This window comes from Balaenoptera musculus, chromosome 6, assembly GCF_009873245.2.
Source record: "Balaenoptera musculus isolate JJ_BM4_2016_0621 chromosome 6, mBalMus1.pri.v3, whole genome shotgun sequence".
In the NCBI taxonomy this organism is placed as follows: domain Eukaryota; kingdom Metazoa; phylum Chordata; class Mammalia; order Artiodactyla; family Balaenopteridae; genus Balaenoptera; species Balaenoptera musculus.
In genome coordinates, this window is record NC_045790.1 from 9531649 (window position 1) to 9551701 (window position 20053).

Sequence of the window (20053 nt, forward strand, 5' to 3'; positions counted from 1 at the left end):
TTTGAGTAAACAGTCAGAACTCAAGTTGACTAATTTCTCAGCCCAGTGACATATCTTTGATACCAAATTCTCTTGTTTTCATCTTTTATGTTCTCAGTAAAGAAATATACACTTACGTGAGATAGATCAAGGGTTAGCAAACTAAGCCCTTGGGCAAAACCCGGCCTGCCACTTCTTTTCATAAATAGTTTTATTGGAATGCGCCATGCTCATATGTTTTTGTATTATTTATGGCTTCACAGTTGAATAGCTGTGACAGAGACCATAGGACCCAGATGACTAAAATATTTACTGTTTGACATTTTATAGAAAAAGTTAACTAATCTCTGATATGAGAAGCAATATTTAGTAAACGTAACTATATTTTATCATACAATACTTGTTTATTCTTTGAACTGATTCCTAGATGTTGCAGATTTTTGTCATTTTTTAATGATTAAAAACTTCAAAATTTTTGGTGGCAGATGTAGCAACGAATTGACAGTTTTTCAATGCTGTGCCCTTTGGTTTAAACAAAAATTTTGTGATATTTCTACCGTTATAAAATCTCAAATGACAGGAAAATGCTTAAGGAAGTAGGATAAAACAGTAGTTTACTATAACTGCTAACTTAGACAATTATTCATTTATATTCCTTTCTCTGGCATAGATTTGCTCAATGACCTTGGGCAAACCTATATTCAGTAACATTCATTCCATATTCAATTATCAATATTGAGCAAAAGTCAGAGAGTTATTATTGGAGAGTGTGGGAACGGTTGGAAGTAAGTAAGTCTGGCCATTATAGGGCTTTGAATGTCAAACTAAAATTCTTAGATTTCAGCAGTAGGAGCTAGAAAGATTTTGATTTATCTGTTAAAACATTTAGTATATGCCATGTACTATATAAGTATATCCTGGCTGTTTTATGTACATTATCTCATTTAAGTCCTGTCTTTTCCCTTACTCTGAGTGGCTTTACCTTTGTTAAGTCGTATAGTCTTTTTCAGGCTAGTCTTTGCCTCTGTATGAATTAAAATTTTGCCACTAGACGGCAGTAACCAAACTTCTTCTAAATCTTTTAATTATTTCCATAGTGAAAATTACTAGAGTCCTAATAAGAATATAAGTAGAAGAAACTATTGTATTACAAAAGTAGTATTTACTTATAGAAAATACAGAAAGATTATTATGAAGAAAATTTAATTGAACGGATCCAGTCATCCAAAGAAAACTACTGTTAATATCTCTGTGGTTTCTTCCAGGTTTTCCCAGTGCACAGATTAATATACTAGTTATACCCTACATTTTAAATTTAATATTAGTTCATGAACGTCTACCCACTTCATTCGTAGTTTACAAAAAAAGACATTTTTATAGAGAAATGTTTCTTCTCATTATTGGAATAATTCTTTAATTACACCAGTATCCCTTTGTAAAAGAGCTTTCCCTCAGTAAGGGACCATACAAGATATATTAGAATTGCTTTCTTCATTTTAGGAACATGGTTCTTTATTGAGGATAATCATTGCTTAGAATTGAGTGCTGAAAACTAATGGCTAGTGCTAAACTACTCAGCACTTCCGAAAGAAGCCAATAATGTTTTTTGTTAGAGAATAGACTCGATTCAAAGGCCCAGAGCCAAAATATCCCCTTCAGTATGTTTGTAATAGTATTATCCTAGGGGTGATTGACTGGGTTGCAGTGGCCGTATAAATTAGGATGTGTGCCTAGAAATAGCAAAATTCTAGGGCTGCAGTTTAGCTATACTGCAGACTTACTGTGTGGCCCTAGTTAAATGACTTAGCTTGTCTTGTCTTTCCTCAGAATCAGAGGTTCTTGATGACTCATCACTATTTGCTATTTATACATAGTTAAAGACGCCCTGCTCTGCCCCGATTCATATTCCTTAGTTACAGAGCATGGGTTGCAGGATTCATGTGTATCTCTCTAGGTGCACGCATGTGTATGTTGCATGAACTCACAGATAGGTAGGCACGGAAAGGAAAGGTTCACGTTCTTATGAAAATAGGGCTTTACTGAATATGCAGATTTTATTTCGATAAATTCACGACACCGACGATTTGAGTGCTCTTGTGTGTTAGGCACTGTGCTAGGTGCCAGGAATACACAGTGGAGAGATAGGGTCCCTGCCCTCACGGAGAAACGGTCGAGTAAAAAGTTACCAAGTTTGAGAACAGGTGTGCTCCAGATAGGAGGAATCGGTGTAAAACCCTTAAGCTAGAGAGAGCGTTCTTGAGACTTTGAGGGCCCTGGAAGATGTTCCACTAACTGCGTACAGGCTTTGAGAGTAGGGGTGACAAGATGTGATGATGGTGAGTAAATGGGCCAGATTGAAGGGCCGGGCCTTGTGGGCTTGGTTGAGGGAGTTGGGCCTTTATCCCTGCTGGAGACCCACTGAGGACATCAAGCAGCAGAGTGTATTAAATACTTGGCTTTTCAGAAAAGATCACAGTTGAGTAAAACACACTTATATTTGCTCATATATACAGAATTAAATGTGAAAGGTGAATTCAGGATGTTAGATATTTTCAAGAATGAAAAATGAGAACTTAGTATATTTGGTTGCTATTTGTAATGGCTTTATTTTTGAAATTAAAAAATTTTACCTAACAAAGCAATATTATAGTTTAGAAAGAGAACAAATGCAGTAACCTATGTAATACCATGTCCTAAGATAACATATTTGAGTTATAAAGTTATTTAATAATTACTATAATATATGACTTTTTATATCTTGCTGCCTCAATAGCTGTGGAATTAATACTTCTCTAATGCATTTACAGGAGCGACAGAAACAGCTTGAGAGTCTTGGAATATCTCTTCAATCTTCTGGAATTAAAGTTGGGGATGATAAATGTTTCCTCGTTAATCTGAATGCTGATCCTGCTCTGAATGAACTTCTGGTTTACTACTTAAAGGTGAAATAATAGGCTTTTCTACTATTTCCTACCACAAAATAGAGCAGCATTTCACAGTATTTTTTTTTTATACTTGGAGAACCATATTCAAAACTATGAGTTAGCAAATTGTTTTTATTTGATTAAGCTGGAGTATAGAAAAATCTTGAGTTTCTGAGATCAGTTTCTCTTTGTAGTCTTTGAGTGATGTCATTCAACCTAGTAAATATAAAAGATGATATTCTGATATCATTTCCAACAAATTAAGTAGCTTAACTTTTATCGTTTAATGTGATTAAACCAGGAAGTTAAGTAGATAACGTTAAAGCTTAAACAGTGACTTTTAAACTAAACGGTTTCATCGGTAGACTAAAGCTTTTGTGATTTCTATGAAGCACAGCTTTTGGTGAGTGGTTTCTTAGCTTACAGAGAAATGTTTAAAGAAAGTTATTAGGACCACTTGATTTGAAATTTGTGTTTCCAGTAACTCTTAGGAAAATTAAAAATTTTGGATTATCAACTTATAAAAAAAGAGAGTATGTCACTTAGAGACTGAGAGGGTCAGAGTATGGAGCAGAAAAAACCAGACATACGTTGAAGTCTATATACATTGTATATATGTATATACTCTTATACATTGAAACCTATAGGTTGTGGGATGTATCAGGAAGACAAGAGACAACTTTGGGATGAGCATGATATCAGACACTCTATAAATTATAAGGAGTTTGCCAAAATTACCTTTGCCAACCCTAGAGCATAAATGAGTTATATAATGGACTAAATGACTGATGTATGGTTAATGAATATTTAGGAGGAAAATTTTTCCCCTCATAGTATAGGAACTATCTATGTGGGTTTAACTAAGTTAGTGACTAGGACAGTAAAGATGTGAGCTGGTACAGTTGGAAGCAGCTTTAAAATTAGGGAATTGTGTCATTTCACTTCTAAAGAGACTGAAGAATTCACGACACGTTGGCTGGTCTCCCAGTTTTTATCAAAGGTATCTGGGGTAATTGCTTTGTGGTATTTTGATAAGGCCCTGTTATTCATAAGTATCTTATACCATGTTATATTACACTGTGAGTTAAATTGTGTGTTTGTTGCATATAATCCTGTGTGCACACTCAGGTGCTGTGTGTAGTGGGAGCAGTGCTGGGGTAGGAGGGAGATGCCCTGAGTTTCTAGTCCAGCACCACTGCTTGGCAGATGTTTGCTCCCAAGTCCTTTGCCCCCCACAGTCTACAGATTCTTCCTCTATAAATGGAAGTTTTCTCTGTCCGGCTACCTCACAGGGTTCCTGGAGGATTAAATGGGATTTGACATATACAAGCACTTTATAAACAGAAGCACTATCCACATATAAATTATTCCACATACCACTTTCTCATTTGATACTCTGGTACCTTATTATATTATCCTTGTCCTTTGGGAAAAATGACATATTAGCACGTCTCTCGCTGTGCTTCTAACAATGCTGGCAGCTTTTTGTGTTAGAGTTTCAGCTGTAGCTATTCATGTGCTTTAGGAGAGATGCAGTATTAGAATAGGAGTTAAATATTCTGCCCTTTTAGTTTTCAGAACTGTGAGTTCTTTTTCTTTCTGATGTGATGAAGTTCAAATTGGAGCACACAAACACATACACCCAACAAGAAAAAAAGCCTGATTCATATCTGTTCCTTAACTTAAAAATTACACAAAGAAAACTATTTAAAGACTTTTGGAGAGCAGTTAAAATATTTCTGGTCATCTTGTGTGGAGGTGTTGGGATTCTGTTTCAGACTGTGTGGTCAACCCTGTTTTGGCAGAGTTTGAAGCAGTGTTGGTTCTTCACTGCCCAAGCTAAACCCATGACAAAAGTGATATTCATGACAAAGCATATTCAAAAGGATGATCTCAGTCCAAGAACAGTTTTTGCTTCAGTAAAGTGATACCATGATGTGGGATGGAGGAATTTAGAGGCCGAGCGTTTTTTATTTCTTTGCTTTCAAATTCTCAAGTCGGTTTACATGCTGGGCAGATGACCTCACGTCAGCGGGTGACTTTGAGCACCCCATGTATAAAATGAGGCCCCTGGATTAAATTACCTCTAGCATTCTTTCTAGTTCCAGATTTTGAATGGTTTTCTTCTAGAATAGAATCCTCCATTTATTTGTTCTGTCTGGAACTTGCAGAAGCGAAGTATGGTGGCCAAACCATAGGTAGAATGTACCTCACAAGGTAATTTTGCATCTAATTTGCATAGCCAGGCGGCTCTTGCTTTGCATGGTTCCAACATACACGAATTCCAGTTAACGTGAGTTAGTAAATAATGTTGACATTGCGGGCATTCGTGAGCTTCTAGATGTGCAGCCAGAGGAAGTTAGTGAAGGTGAACTTACCGATGTGAATAATGAAAGTGGTTGTGACGAGAAGACTGCAGATGTCTCAAAGGGAGTGACATCAGAAAGCACTTCACATGAGAGGAGCTCTTGGAGATACTTCGCAACATTGAAAGCACAAAGGATAAAATGGTAGAAGCTTAGAAAGGAGTATGACAGTTCGCCAAGGCGTGGAAAATACGCTCACTCCCTCCTGTAAGATATATGTTGAGAAGAAGGCAAACACTGTTCTAACTACTCTCGGTACATAAGCTTTTAACAAAGAAAAAAATGCTTTAAATTTCAGTGTTTCTAATGTTCTAAATGACAGTGTACTAAATATAAATACTAGTTTAACTGGTTTTTCATTTTCCTATACATTTTAACAGTAAGAGATTTCTTCATGTTTTTACTGGACAGTTTTAAATGTTACAGAATTATTGCAGTTTTCCCCACTGATTATTAAGATCTCCTTGCTAAATTATTTTTATAGTCCTGCACTCTTGTGCAAAGCGAGGCCTGCCTGCAGTTCTGAGGTTGACTTGGAGATTTATTTATATTTTTAAAAATTTGTTATTTTTAAAAATTTTGTACAAGTTTTAAAGGTTACACTCCACTTAGAGCTATTACAGAATGTTGGCTATATTTCCCGTGTTGTAGATAGGCTACATTTTTGTAGCCCATCTTACACCCAGTAGTTTGTACCTCCCACTCCTCCCCCCCATATCACCTCTCCCCACTGGTAACCACTAGTGTGTTCTCTATATCTGTGAGTCTGCTTCTTTTTTATTATATGCATTAGTTGGTTATATTTTTTAGATTCCACATGTAAGTGATACCATATAGTGTTTGTCTTCGTCTGGCTTATTTTCACTTAGCATAATGCCCTCTGAGTCTATCCGTGTTGCTGCAAATGGCAAAATTTTATTCTTTTTTTTTTATGGTTGAGTAGTATTCCATTCCATTCCACATCTTCTTTATCTGTTCATCTGTTGACGGACACTTAGGTTGCTTCCGTATCTTGGCAATTGTAAATAATGCTGCTATGAACACTGGGGTGCGTGTATCTTTTTGAATTAGTGTTTTTGTCTTTTTTGGGTACATACCCAGGAGTGGAGTTGCTGGGTAGTTCTGTTTTTAGTTTTTTTGAGAGACTTGGAGATTTATACCAGCATAAGCCAAGCTTCTAGAGGGAAGAGCTGCTCCCCTCACCTTAAAAATGTTATGCTAGTAATACACTTTTTTTTCTAAAAAGTCTTATAAGAACATATTAGAAAACGAAAGGGGGATTAGTGCCCAAATTTCAACAGCCAGAGAAGACCACAGTTAATATTTAATATTTTTATCTGTATCTTCTGGATCTATTCCTCTGTGTGTATGTGTATTTATAGTGATACGTATTTTTTAATTACAGAAATAGGATTACAGTATGATTCCAGTCACACCTTTGAATTATCCACCAAATCGTTCAGGAAAGCTATTTTGCTTGTGCAGTTCTGGATCTACTCTTTTCACAAGTCAGCTACTAATGGCTGGGGAAGCAAGGGTGATTCTGAAGGATGTGGGGCAAATTATCACACACACGCTTGATCAGGATTTGTACCAGTGATTCCGCAGCAGCTTCAAAGCACACCTACGTAGGGAACAGTCCTAGGGGGGGCGTTGCTCCCATTGGCAGTAAGCTGCCTGCCGGCGTTCAGTCAGCGGAGGAGGCGATCAGCGGAATGGCAGGGCCACAGCCATCCTGTGTTGACAGAGCTGTGGGCCAAGCTTCAGGGGGCCCAGGACGAATAAGACAGCGGTGTGGCCGTGAGACGTGCCTGGTTGGAGGCAGTTTGACTCACCTAGAGTAATATTTGAATTTGTAAAAGACAGAAAGGTACCTTTCCTTCCTTCCTCACCTCCATTGCCCAAAGGCTGTCTTCAGAGTCCTGGTTCTGTCAAGCCAGGGCGATTTTGTTTATTAAGGACTATTGATTATTTACATATGTAAAGAGCAACAAATACTTCTCTGCTTATTGCCCCTGGTACTTGCTTTCCTCTTTCTTCAGAAACTGTCTGAGAATACTGATAAGGCTGAGCGATCGTGCCAGCTGTGCTAATGTGCTACCCCTCCTGCTAGCAGGGTGGGAAAAGCCGTCTGTGAAATATGCCACTTTCCATCTCCCTCCCCCACCCTCTCCGCCTCCCTCTCTCTCTCTTTTAGGACTCAGTTGATCAAAGGGAGATTCTCAAAAGAGTCGTCATGTAAGTAGTTGCTTTATAGAGGAAGCAAGGTACAGTAAATTCAGAGAAGAGTTAGCTGATCATCTCCAGTGAAATTAAATTAAATGGATGAAAAAAGGTGTCTGCTAAAGTTTTCCCTAAAACTAATATGCTTTAGAGTTATTATACTCACATATCACGTAGAGACTGAAAAGGTATCCCTGATGCATTGTACTTTTCACAGCATTCAGTTACTCACTAGGTAAACTTCTGTACCAACCTATGATAAGTTTCTTTCTCTTCCTCATCAGTATTTTTATTGCAGTGCTTAGAGCACCATAGGAAGGACTTATCAAGAAGCTTATTGTCTAACTTGTTTAAGCATCAGACAGTTATGGCTTTAGCAGAGTTGAGCTTTTAGAACCCAATGTTTGAGAGTCAGGCAAATCATCATCTAAATCAGAATGGGTTATAACCTCAAATGAAACATTTAAGTTGTCATTTATAATAAGCTCTACATTTGGGACCTTGTCTATCTTCTGTCTCTAGTGGCTCAGTGCCCAGCTCAAAATAGGGGCTCAGTATAATATTTGTTGGAAAAAAAAAAAAGAAATTTTCCTTCTAGAATTTGGATTAGACCTTTACTGTTTAATATCTTACCTCTGATAATTTTTAGTTTAGTTTATTAACAGATACTTAGCAGCATTTACTGTGTATCATGGACTATGCTTGTTACTGGAGAAGATGCAAGAGTCCTGTGTAGGTTGCTATCTAAATAAGGGGAAAAACAACATTCATGCGATAGTAAACTGTGGTGCTGACTCTAAGTGTAATAAGCGTTCAGAGAAGGGAGAAGTCAGTGTAGGCTACTAGTGAAACCTGCAAATAGAAGGTGAGGTTAGAAGTAGGTGCTGAAGATATTTTGTATTTGGATGAAGGGAAGAGAGAGCATTTCCAGCAAAAAGAACAAAAGCAAGGGCAGAGACATCAGAGTGAACCCGTGTGCAATCTTGGAATGCAGCAATCGGAGCTGGTTCTACACTCAAACTCCAATCTAGGGGGTAGTTCAGAGCTTTTCTCCACCTCCACCCCCAAGGACAAAAAGGATTCCAAAGTCACAATACGGACTCCAGCTAGAATTTCTCATGGGGAGAAGAAAGGGATTATACATAGAAATGGCCTAAGCCAAGTGCTTTGGGGATCTTTTCTTCTTTTTTATGTGATCTTGGGCTCTTTTTCTCTTCAGACTCTTTTTTTTTTTTTTTCCTTTTCGAACTTCTCTGCACCTTGCAGTTGGCGTTGTTAGAGAGGGAAGAAGTGGGGAATGGAGACCGACATGGAACGCATTCGTTAGGCCTGCTACTGAATGTCACTGAAGCATTACTTGTAGTTTACACCTGATCAAGCCCTGTTCTCCAGGTTAGGGAAGTATGGGATTGGCCAAGAAGCCTCAGCCAAAATCAAGGAGTAGACATTTGCCTGGAATGCCCTCTCTGTATATTGTATGTATTCCTTGAGGACTGATCGGGATGTCATGGCACAGTTCTGACCCCAGCTCTTTGTTTCCTTGGAAACACTGCTGCAGCATACTTGAGAGAAGAAACCCCCAGAAAAGGGAAAATGAAAATAATAGAAGGGGAGAGGCCTTTTTATGAGATTGAGATCCCAGAAGAGATGGGGAGAATTGGAACCCAGAGTATAATTAGAAGGGATATCGGCAGAGAAGAGGAGAAAATTGTCTTCCTGAGTCTGAAGGGAATGCTAAGGGAACTGATTGTTCATTTATTTTTCTTTTATATTTATTTACTGGCTAAATGTACCAGGCCTGTGTTACATGCTTGGAATACAGTGGCGGGGTGGTGCAGGTCAGGCTGTTCTCTGCTCTCTTGGAGTTTCCATGCTAGCCGTGGAGATGGTCAGGAAACCCACGGACAGTCAGTCTGTAAGGAACTCAGGCCCGAGAGTAACAGGGTGGCTATTTCTGATTGTTGGTTCAGGATGCACCTCTCTGAGGATGTGTACTTACAAGCTAGGGTGGAAATGATAAGAAACTACCAATATCAAGATCAGGGGAGGAACACCTCCGACAGAGGAAGCAGTCAGTGTGCTCAAAGAACAGATTTAAGGCCCAAGTGGGCGGGTCACGCTCCAGGAGAGGCAGAGTGCTGGGAGCTGGGATAAGAGAGGTAGGCAGGGGCCAGATCACAGGGGGTTTGTAAGCCTGGGTGAGAATTTGAGCTTCTTAGAAGTTCAAAGGGAAGCCACTAGAGGGTTCTCAATAGGGGATCACGTGATCGGCTGTTGTGGTGGGAGCGGGTGGGGTGGATGGAAGTGGAGAAATAGGAGGAGGTTCTTATATTCACCCGGGCAAGAGACTAGGATGTGATAGTAGAGGTGGGAAGTGAGCTGATTCTTGATATGTTTCAGAGGGAGAGTCTTTGACGATTTCCTGATTGACACGGGGCGGGAGGTAGGCTGCTAAGACAAAGAGAAGACTCCAGGATAGCATCTGAGCTCTTCTAGTTGACCAGCTGGCTGGTGGTGGTGCCATTGGCATTGGGGAAGGGAAACTCAACGGGGTGGTGAGAAGGTGGGAGCAAAAGTTCTGCTTTGGCCCTTTCACTTTGAAATGTCTTTAGACATCCACGTTGTGCCCAGTAGGCAAAAAATGATGGTGACTATGACTAGGGCAGTGATAGTGGAGGTGGGAGAATGATGGAACTAAAGTCTGTAGTTCCTGGTTGGTGATTTAATTGTGTGTGTGTGTGTGTGTGTGTGTGTGTGTGTGTGTATGGTATTTAAAGCATATTGGACTGGATGAGATCATCATGGTCAACGGTCAGCAGCCTACTTCCATGGGTTAAATCTCACCCCCTGCCTGTTTTCATATGGCCCAGGAGCCAAGAATGGTTTTTGAATTTTTGAAATGGTTGGAGAAAAATCAAAAGGATCATAATATTTTGGACTCTTGAAAATTATATGAAGTTCAGATTTCAGTGTTCCTAAGTAAAGTTTTATTGGAAAGTAACCACACTTGTTCATTTGTATATTGTCTGGCTGCTTTCACACTACAAGGGCAGAACTGAGTAATTGTGTATGACTCACAAAGCCTAAAATATTTCATATCTGACCCCTGATCTAGGTGTGTAGAAGGAGAAGGTGGCCTAGGGACACATCCCAGTCAATATCAACATTTAAGGGCAGTCAAATGTTGAAGCACATAAGAGGGAGTTCGATTTTTATGCCCGTTTTCTCAGGTACCTGCCAAAAAGTGACACTGGTGATTAGGGCTTAGAGAATTGAGTAGTTGGGGGTTTAGGGTAAGAAGAACGCATCTACCGTATCTTTTACGAGGTCTAGGGAGACCATGTAATTAATAAAATAATTCAGACTCCTTGCATTTGAATAGCTCTTTATCTTTGTAGACTCATCTTGATTGAGACCAGGTAGGTGATGTACAACTTAAGTAACTGTAGTTTTCAGACCATGCTCTGAGAGTAGTATAGAATATTGGAATCAAGATTGCGATGGAAAATAACGAATATAATATAGACATTAATGTAAAACTGTAGTTTCAGGTTTAAAAGTTATAACTCAACTTAGTGCATTATTCCTTATAAGGAAATGGAACTTGTAGAATGAATTCTATAGAAAGCCAGAAATTCCCTCTGTTATTCCATTTGCTTTAAAAATCTTTTAGCTAAGGTAATGGATGAATATATGAGAGCTGAGAGTAGACGATTTCAGTTTGTGTACATGTAAGAATGCACTATTAATCAGTGAATTTGATTCTTTTGTAGGAACATACACTGATAGGTTCAGCAAATTCCCAAGATATCCAACTATGTGGAATGGGAATTCTTCCTGAACATTGTATCATAGACATCACATCAGAAGGCCAGGTTATGCTGACTCCTCAAAAGAACACCAGGTAATGTACTTTAATTAGTGTTAATGTCACAATAATTTTTAAGAGGAAGAAAGTACACTAATCGAGGATGGTGTAAGGACATTTGGCCTTTGTGTGCTTTTACATTCACTTAAAGAAGATATTCAGTTAGTTACCAAGTCCTTAATATTTAACTTTTTAATATGGCTTAAACCCATCCTTCCTCTCTATACTGACTACTGTGGCCTTATTTAAATAAGGTCCCCATCAAATCTTGATTGGAACTCCTGTCAGCACCCTAATCTTCCTGGTCCACTCACCATACAACCAGATGGCTTTCTACTATTCTTGATGCAAAAATCCCTTACATACCTCCTGCTTATCTCCTATTCTTCTGCATCTGCCATTCCTCTGGCCAGCTAACTAACTCCTGTTTGACCTTCAAGGTTAAGCTCTGTTGCTGTCTACTTTGGTCTAAAATAAGGGCCCCCAGTACATTTTCCTAGTGCACTTTATGCTTCCTGTTATGTTAATACTTCATACTGTGTTCTTGTGGGCTGTTAGCCTTTATGACCACATTGGACTGTGAGGTCTTTGAGGACAAGGACCTTTCCTTTTTGGTTCTCTATCCTTAGCATGTAATATCAGACTAATAAATAAGTGCTCAATAAGTAATGAATAGGCATAACATTATACAAATTAAATATTTGTCAGTTTGTTTCCTTCAGCTTTGAAACTGTTATTGCCCTGTTGTGTAACTGTCTATATAACTGTTATAGGTGATGGTTAACTGACATATTGATCTTCCGAATGTTGATTCATCATTATATCAAAAAAATCATTAATACCATCACTAATTTCATCCATAAAGTCTGTAAATATTTGGAAGCTATCAAGCTCATGGTAAAGGATACAAGTGAGAAAGGAAAAAAATAGAGCGTAAGCTGGCCCAGCACTCCCAGCTCTGGTGTGCTATTCTCCTATTAAATAATCTCACAGATACCAACCCCAGGGAAGGTTACTCTGAGGCTATGACAAAATAAGATGAAGCAGGCCACACAATAATTTTGTTTCAGCAGACACAAAAACCAGGGTCACTATGCCACACCCAAAATACCAAACACCTTCTCTCGGCCAAGTGAGTGGCTGTTTCTTCACCAGTTACAACTTTATCCTCTGTGGGTCAGATTTTTGACAAACCCGATCATAGAATTACTCCTGCTCTCTGGCAGCATCCGGTATACACAGAACTCCCACCTCCTTAGACCCTCTCCCAGGATAAGCAGCTGAGGCCCAGTCCTGCAAGAGTCCCCCCGGGCCCCCTCAGTGAGACGCCCCCATGCTTCCCGTGGTGTCTCCTCCCTCTGTGTGAGTAATAAACCCAACTGGTTCAACTACGGGAATATCCCTGGTGGTCTTTGGTTGGAAGACATTGACACAGATTTCCCAAAACTCTAATTTTCACTTGAAAGCTTGACATTTACAATTGGCAACAAGTACTGTCAGCTGTTTTTGTCAAAGTGACAGGCTGGCTTTGTTCATTTTCAAGAAAATGTCTGCCAGAAAACCACTTCGAGTATGTCTTCTGCTCAAGACAGTTGTCATACCTCGGTAGGCATTAGCACAGTGCTTCGTGTGTGCTTCTCATTTTGTCACCTGGAATGTTTAAGAAGTCGTGTACTACTCAAGGGTCAAAATTCACTAAAAGTAGTAATTTATTATTATTTTTAAAAATTTATTTTTATATTGGAGTATAGTTGAGTTTTACTGCTTCATCAAAGACCTTTTCAAGTGAAACATTTTTAAAAATTGTGGGTGCATGGCAGTGAATAATCCAGTGACTACTTATAAATGTTTGGTGCCACTGCTTTCATTTGTGCTAAAACACCAGCAGTTCTACTCTTTGCCAATACAAACGTCAACACGGTGAACAGGGCAGGTTAGTGTTATTATAAAAATAAATTTGATCTTCGGGACCCCATACAGACCACATTTTGAGAACTGTTATTATAGTCGTGCTTTTATTTATTAACTGCTGGAGCTTTAAAAAATAAGCCTATGTATGTGTTTGCCTTTGATTAAACTCCTCACTGTATTTAAGGAATTTGTGTCATAAAGGCTAAAATCTGCAAATTTTAGTAGGTCCCCTCTTGTCATAACTCTATTTTTTGAGCTCATGCTTTGAATAATCAGACTGTAGGAGCATAGAGACCAATTACTTTTAGTGCTTAAAAACCCACATGGTAAGTGAAATCTAGATGGAGAGTAAGGTTTTGTGTGTATGCATATACATTAAAAATAACTGGCAGTACAAAGCCAGGTAAGTTCCTTAGGAACTTAAAGAAACTAAGGTAGTATTGGTTGGAGTGACAGAGAAAGTAGAAACCAAACTGGGCTTTGTGAGAAATCAAACTGAGTGAGACTCAGGGTGATAGAGAACGGGGACCCTATTCAGGGTTATAGGACTGGGGTAAACCTCACTTTGGAGGAAGAGTCAGTCATGTTTAGTGGACAGAACGTAACACGCCTACACCCCCCCCCCTTTTTTTTTTTTTTTTTTGCTGCAGTTGAGAATTCACTAGAAGTGGGAAAGAAGGAGATAAAGAGGGTTTCCTTTTGCAGGGCCTTTAATGTCAAGTTAAAGAACTTGACCTTTATCCTATATCTAAGCAGCTTAGTCATTCAGTGGAGAGAGGCATGATGACACTGGTATTCCAGGAATATCAGTCTTATAGTGGTATGCATAATTTTCTATTTATTTCCTGCCCCTCTAAAATTTTTCCTTAATATCCTTCTACCCATCATTTCTTCTGTTGAACTCTATTGTCAAGATAAGCAGTCAAGTGGATCTTACACATCTTCTATCTATTGATAGGATATGGACATTTTTCTGTGCTGTAGGAAGTTACAGAAGAGTTTAACATAGGCCTCATTTCTTATTACTGATACTATAGACATTTCTGAGTTTAGTTGGTTGATTGGCTCTTTTTTTTTTTTTTTTTGTACTTATTCTTTTTTTTTTTTTTTTTTTTAATTTATGTATTTATTTATTTATTTATGGCTGTGTTGGGTCTTCGTTTCTGTGCGAGGGCTTTCTCCAGTTGCGGCAAGTGGGGACCACTCTTCATCGCGGTGCGCGGGCCTCTCACTGTCGCGGCCTCTCTTGTTGCGGAGCACAGGTTCCAGAAGCGCAGGCTCAGTAGTTGTGGCTCACGGGCCCAGTTGCTCCGCGGCATGTGGGATCTTCCCAGACCAGGGCTCGAACCCGTGTCCCCTGCATTGGCAGGCAGATTCTCAACCACTGCGCCACCAGGGAAGCCCATGATTGGCTCTTTTTATCCATGTAGATTGGACATACTTGTTTTAGTTGTAGTGTACACTGCTACCATCTTTTTATTACTGGCTGCAGTGGTTCCATATTTACTCCTTAATATGCTGTATAACAAATTTAGAACTTTGAAAGATAGAGGATAATAATCTATGATACTTGGTACCATAAGCATTTAAAATAAATCAGCAAAGAAGGAAATACAAGTAATAAAATTCACCAAGGGCAGATTTTATTTTGGGGAATTGATTCTTTTGTTTTTCCTATATTGTATTGGAAAAATTAAAGGAGAGAACATGATAATCATTGTTTACATGTTTGACCTCTTCTCCCCACAGAACATTTGTAAATGGCTCCTGTGTATCCAGTCCTATTCAGCTACACCATGGGGACAGGATATTATGGGGGAACAACCACTTCTTCAGGTATGACATTCATGGCTCTTAAGTGGGGAGATTTTTGATGATTATACTCTGAAATAGAAAAGTATATATTAAAAAGTAAACTTAATGCTATAAGTATTCTATATTGTTTTGTGCACATACGTATTTATTCACTATACATATGCGTTTATTCACTATACATATGCTTGTTCACTATACGATTTGAGCTCAAGGGACACATGAACAAGTACACTCAGGAGAAATACTGTGTTTACTTACATCGTTTTTCCTTTTTATTTCCCAGTGGAAGATGATTGCTTTGCCATCTGGTATAAGAAGAATTCATTAATTATTTTCTGACATGCTTGTCTTTTTGTTTCTTTTTTTATTGGAAAAGTAGTGCTTTTAGTTTCCTTATCCATAAAATAAGGTTAATATTTCATTTAGGAATGCTCTCAGCTGCATGTAATGTTAAACTTGACTCTAATGGCTTAAACAGATAGTTCATTTCTCTGACAAAGCAGGAACTCCCAAGCAGGATGGTTATTGGCATTGGCTAAGCCTCTCAAAAGAGTCATGGCAGAAGTCGTGTCATTGTCTTGGCTTTTCCCTGTGGTCTAAAGATGGCCACGCCACTCCAGACATCAAGGCAGCACTCAGGCACGTGCGAAGAAAACGAGGTTGAAGGGTGGCAGGACTAGCCCTGACTGTGCTCATCAGCAGAAGCAGGAGTCTTCCCAGAGTCCCCAGCAACCTTCCACTTACGTCTCATTCGCTAGAATTTGCCTCTCAGCTGCAAAGGAGGCTGAGAATGAAAGTGTCTGACCTGGGACTGCATATTGTTTCCCATACAAAATTGGTGTTGTGTTGGTGAGCACGGACTGGCTAGATAGAGTACAAAGTTAAAATCCTGGTCTGTTCCTCTACCTGTCACTGGCCCTGTGTTTCATACATCAAGCTGACTAGATCCTTTGCTTGTGGGCCAGTTGCTATTTTGATTGTTGAAAAAAGAGGGGTACAAAGTGTGTGGAAATATTTTTCATTTTTTTCCTTAAACTTAATCAAATGTAGATTGCTTGGCTTAGTGTTCAAAGCCTTCATAGTTTGGGTTAAGTTGATCTTTCCACCATTACCTCTCGCAACTTGTGCTCTACAAATTTTGTGTATCTCCGTGTAACTTTTAATTTCTCCAGAGGCTATGAGAGTGTCCATTTTTCCTCATGCTGTTCCTCTGTCCTAATGCCCTGCTTTCTCCTCAGCCTTTAAGGCTGGGCTCAGATGACTTCCTATTCTGTCATCCCTTCCTCCTTTAGTCCAGCGTGAGGTGGGCTTCAGCTTTTCTCTGACACCTAGCTTGTCACATGGCCTGTGTCACACTCTCTGTTGTCATTATTTGCGCATGTGTCTGTGTTTTATTTCTACTACTAGAATATAAACTTCTGAGTACAGTAATTGCCTTATATGCACATAGTATCCCCTTGGCATCTAGCAAGTGCCAATATTTAATTAATGCAATGAATAAATGCATATCTTTCTTTAAAAGATAATATTCTTTTTCTCCCCAAGACTTAATTTGCCTAAAAAGAAAAAGAAAGCAGGTGGAGAGGATGAGGAACAAGACACGTCCATGAAGAATGACACCAATTCTGAGCAGCTGGATGTGGATGGAGACTCGTCCAGTGAGGTGTCCAGCGAAATCAACTTCAATTACGAGTACGCGCAGATGGAGGTAACCATGAAGGCTCTGGGCAGTAACGGTGAGCAGACCTGCTGTGCTTTTTTTTTTTTTTTTAATTAATTTATTTATTTATTTTTGGCTGTGTTGGGTCTTCGTTTCTGTGCGAGGGCTTTCTCTAGCTGCGGCGAGCGGGGCCACTCTTCATCGCGGTGCGCGGGCCTCTCACTATCGCGGCCTCTCTTGTTGCGGAGCACAGGCTCCAGATGCGCAGGCTCAGTAGTTATGGCTCACGGGCCTAGTTGCTCCGCGGCATGTGGGATCTTCCCAGACCAGGGCGCGAACCCGTGTCCCCTGCATCGGCAGGCAGATTCTCAACCACTGCGCCACCAGGGAAGCCCTGTTGTGCTTTTTAGAATCTTTCAGAGTTGCTAGACTGTTAGAGATGTTTACAGTGGACACTTTTTAAATGTTAGCAACAAAGGAAATCTTCATGTTGTTCTCTGTACTCAATTCTTTTGTGACTTTGGCCTTAGTTTATTATACTTATAAAAACTTGTGTTTTCTTTCTGCCTTGATACACAAATCACTGCAAACTTTGTTCTCATTGATAGAATTTCTCAGGTTTGAGGCTTGACTGCCACTGGCTTATTATCGTAGTGGATTTCTGGAACATTAACTCTGTCTTAGGTTATGTGTAGAACATACAAATAGACCTGCTTTTTTTATATGGAAGATGGTTTGGCATGTATCTGACAGAATAGATAATACGATCAGTAATTGGGAGTAAGGAAAGTTAACTGTCTATAAGAATCTTACGTTATTAATTAGGATGACAAACAACATAATAATACAGAACATTTAAAGTATATTGTGTTGTGCAGTTAACCTCTTATTATTTACCTTAAAAAAAAAAAACTTGTTTAGATCCCATGCAGTCAATACTGAACAGCCTAGAACAACAGCACGAAGAGGAGAAACGGTCTGCATTGGAGCGCCAGAGGCTCATGTATGAACATGAACTGGAGCAGCTCCGGAGACGGCTGTCTCCTGAGAAACAAAACTGTCGTAGTTCGGACAAGTTTTCCTTCCACTCACCCAGCGCTCAGCAGCGATTGAGGCAGTGGGCGGAAGAGAGGTAGGTGGAGCGTAGGGCCTGTGCCACCTGTGTAGCATATGCTCGTCACCTTTAACCCACCTGCGTAACATACAGAGTGGAAAAATCTAGACCTTACTTTAAAAATGAATTACATTAAAAGAGAGTGTTACAGCTAAGAACCACTTGGCATTATCTCCCCCTCCCCCACTTTTGAAAAAAAAAATGGGAATTGTCAATTTATATTGATTTCTTTAAAGCCGCCCCTGTTAGGTGCTGCCGCATTTTCAGTTTGTATGGCTTTTGGATTTGACTAAACAAGTATGTGTACTTAGAAGTTATACTTTATCATTGTATATTATACTTTAGGTTCTGAAGCGTGGGTAGATGCTTTTTTTAAAAAAGGAAAAAGAGAAAGGTGGTGGTTTATCAGGTAGGTAAAGCATGGTACCAGTGAGATTCAGATTGCAAGTTTGATCTCTATTTGAGCTAATTAGCATTGCGCTAAATGTTGTATCCATGGTTACAGACGTACTTAACTAACCTCTTGCTCTTCAGAGTTTGGTCTGCAGACAGGCAGCATCTCTGTCACCTGGAGATTGATAGAAATGTAGCGTTTTGGGTCCCCCACCCCAGACCTACTGAGTCAAAATCTTCAGTTTATCAAGATTCCCAGGGGATTTGTATACACAGTCAAGTTTGCCAAGCCCTAGTCTCTGGCCGGCTTCTTACAGGAGCATGTGCCAGTGCCTGTAACGTAGCCCACATTCAAGTGCGTGCATGGGCCAGTGTTGGTGATGTGTTCCCTGTGTGCAAAAGACAGTTGTAGACCTTGGTTCGCAGTTTGGCGTTAACGTACTATGCACTATATAATATGCTGATGTGCTGCTTTAATGGTTATCTGCACCGCCCCCCCCCCCTTTTTTTTTTTTTGAAGAGAAGCAACACTGAATAACAGCCTGATGAGGCTGAGGGAACAAATCGTTAAGGCCAATCTGTTGGTGAGAGAAGCTAGTTACATTGCGGAAGAACTGGATAAACGAACAGAGTATAAAGTAACCCTACAGATTCCAGCTTCCAGCCTCGATGCCAACAGGAAGGTGAGATTGACGTTAATGAAAAAAAACAGAGATATTGCTGAGTGAAACACCTTCATATTTCACCAGGGTTATTTAAACACCGGGGCGGGGGGTTTGCCCTCATCCCCATCCCCAGCAGTACCAGTACCCCAAGTGGTTCTTCCCTCCATGCTATTCCTCTGCCACCCCTCCCCCCCCACCAAGTTAGGGGTTCATTTTACCTATAGCATGTTATTTTCTACTTGTCAATAGATGGCATGGCAAAACTGTCCACTAGTTGTTTCATGTGGGTATTCAAGATCACAATTGTCTTTTTTTTTTTGTATAATGTAAGGAGCCTAATAAAATTCAAAGGGCAAGTCCCATCAGAGTCTCCTATCCTTGCCATTCAGTTGTTTTCTTGCTTATTTGGGTTCTTTTATAGCTCTTGATCATGTTAGTACATAATTTTTGATGGGTTAGGTAGAATTTTGTATTCAGATATTCATTTCCCTAGCTGGCTGAATATAAGGTAGAAGGGTCTTTGCAGTATGCGAGAGAATGGTAATTTTTGAACTTCAGAATTCTAAAATCCTTGCTTCATTATGTAAATTCTGTTTCTTTGGAACTGATTATAGGCAAGATGTTAAGGCAACATTGGCGTCTTTCATAATTCTCCAAAGTTCTAAGTAGACGTATCAGAACAGTTTAAAAAATTTCCGGTAAATCTCAGTTGATTTGATATCTGATAGGTACACCTCTCTGGGGGAGATCTACGGGGCTTTTTTTTTTTTTTTTTTTTTTTTTTTACGGGGCATTTTTATTTTCTACTTTGTGATTTCAAAACATTTAAACATTTTTTCTACATTAAAAGCACGTTGCTTTTCTAAGCTAGAAAAACTTAAATGAGTACTATTTTTTTTTTTTGAGGTGAAATTCACATAACATAAAATTAATTAAAGTGAACAATTCAGTGGCATGTAGTACATTCACAGTGTTGTGCAACCATCTCTACCTAGTTCTGTACCGTCTTAATAATAAATTCAAACTATATATATTTGGAAGTTGGTATCATTTGTTGCCTCCAAATGGGTAAATAGGATACTTTTCACAGCTTACTCTTTTAATCATTTGTGTTTTGTATCACATTAAGATACTT

General features: G+C 39.3%; 1 protein-coding gene across 3 annotated transcripts in view; it reads left to right on the forward strand.

Moving 5' to 3' along the window:
• Window positions 1-20053, forward strand: part of KIF13B (kinesin family member 13B) — a 192676-nt gene that overhangs the window by 97281 nt on the left and 75342 nt on the right. For all 3 annotated transcript variants that reach the window (XR_005020172.1, XM_036854067.1, XM_036854068.1), the window contains exons 13-18: window positions 2787-2921; window positions 11266-11396; window positions 15021-15107; window positions 16632-16822; window positions 17668-17878; window positions 18774-18936. Coding sequence is in view for 2 of the 3 variants with exons in the window: in XM_036854067.1 (XP_036709962.1) it covers window positions 2787-2921; window positions 11266-11396; window positions 15021-15107; window positions 16632-16822; window positions 17668-17878; window positions 18774-18936 (918 nt within the window). In the remaining variant the exon portion in view is untranslated. The remainder of the gene's footprint in view (window positions 1-2786; window positions 2922-11265; window positions 11397-15020; window positions 15108-16631; window positions 16823-17667; window positions 17879-18773; window positions 18937-20053) is intronic.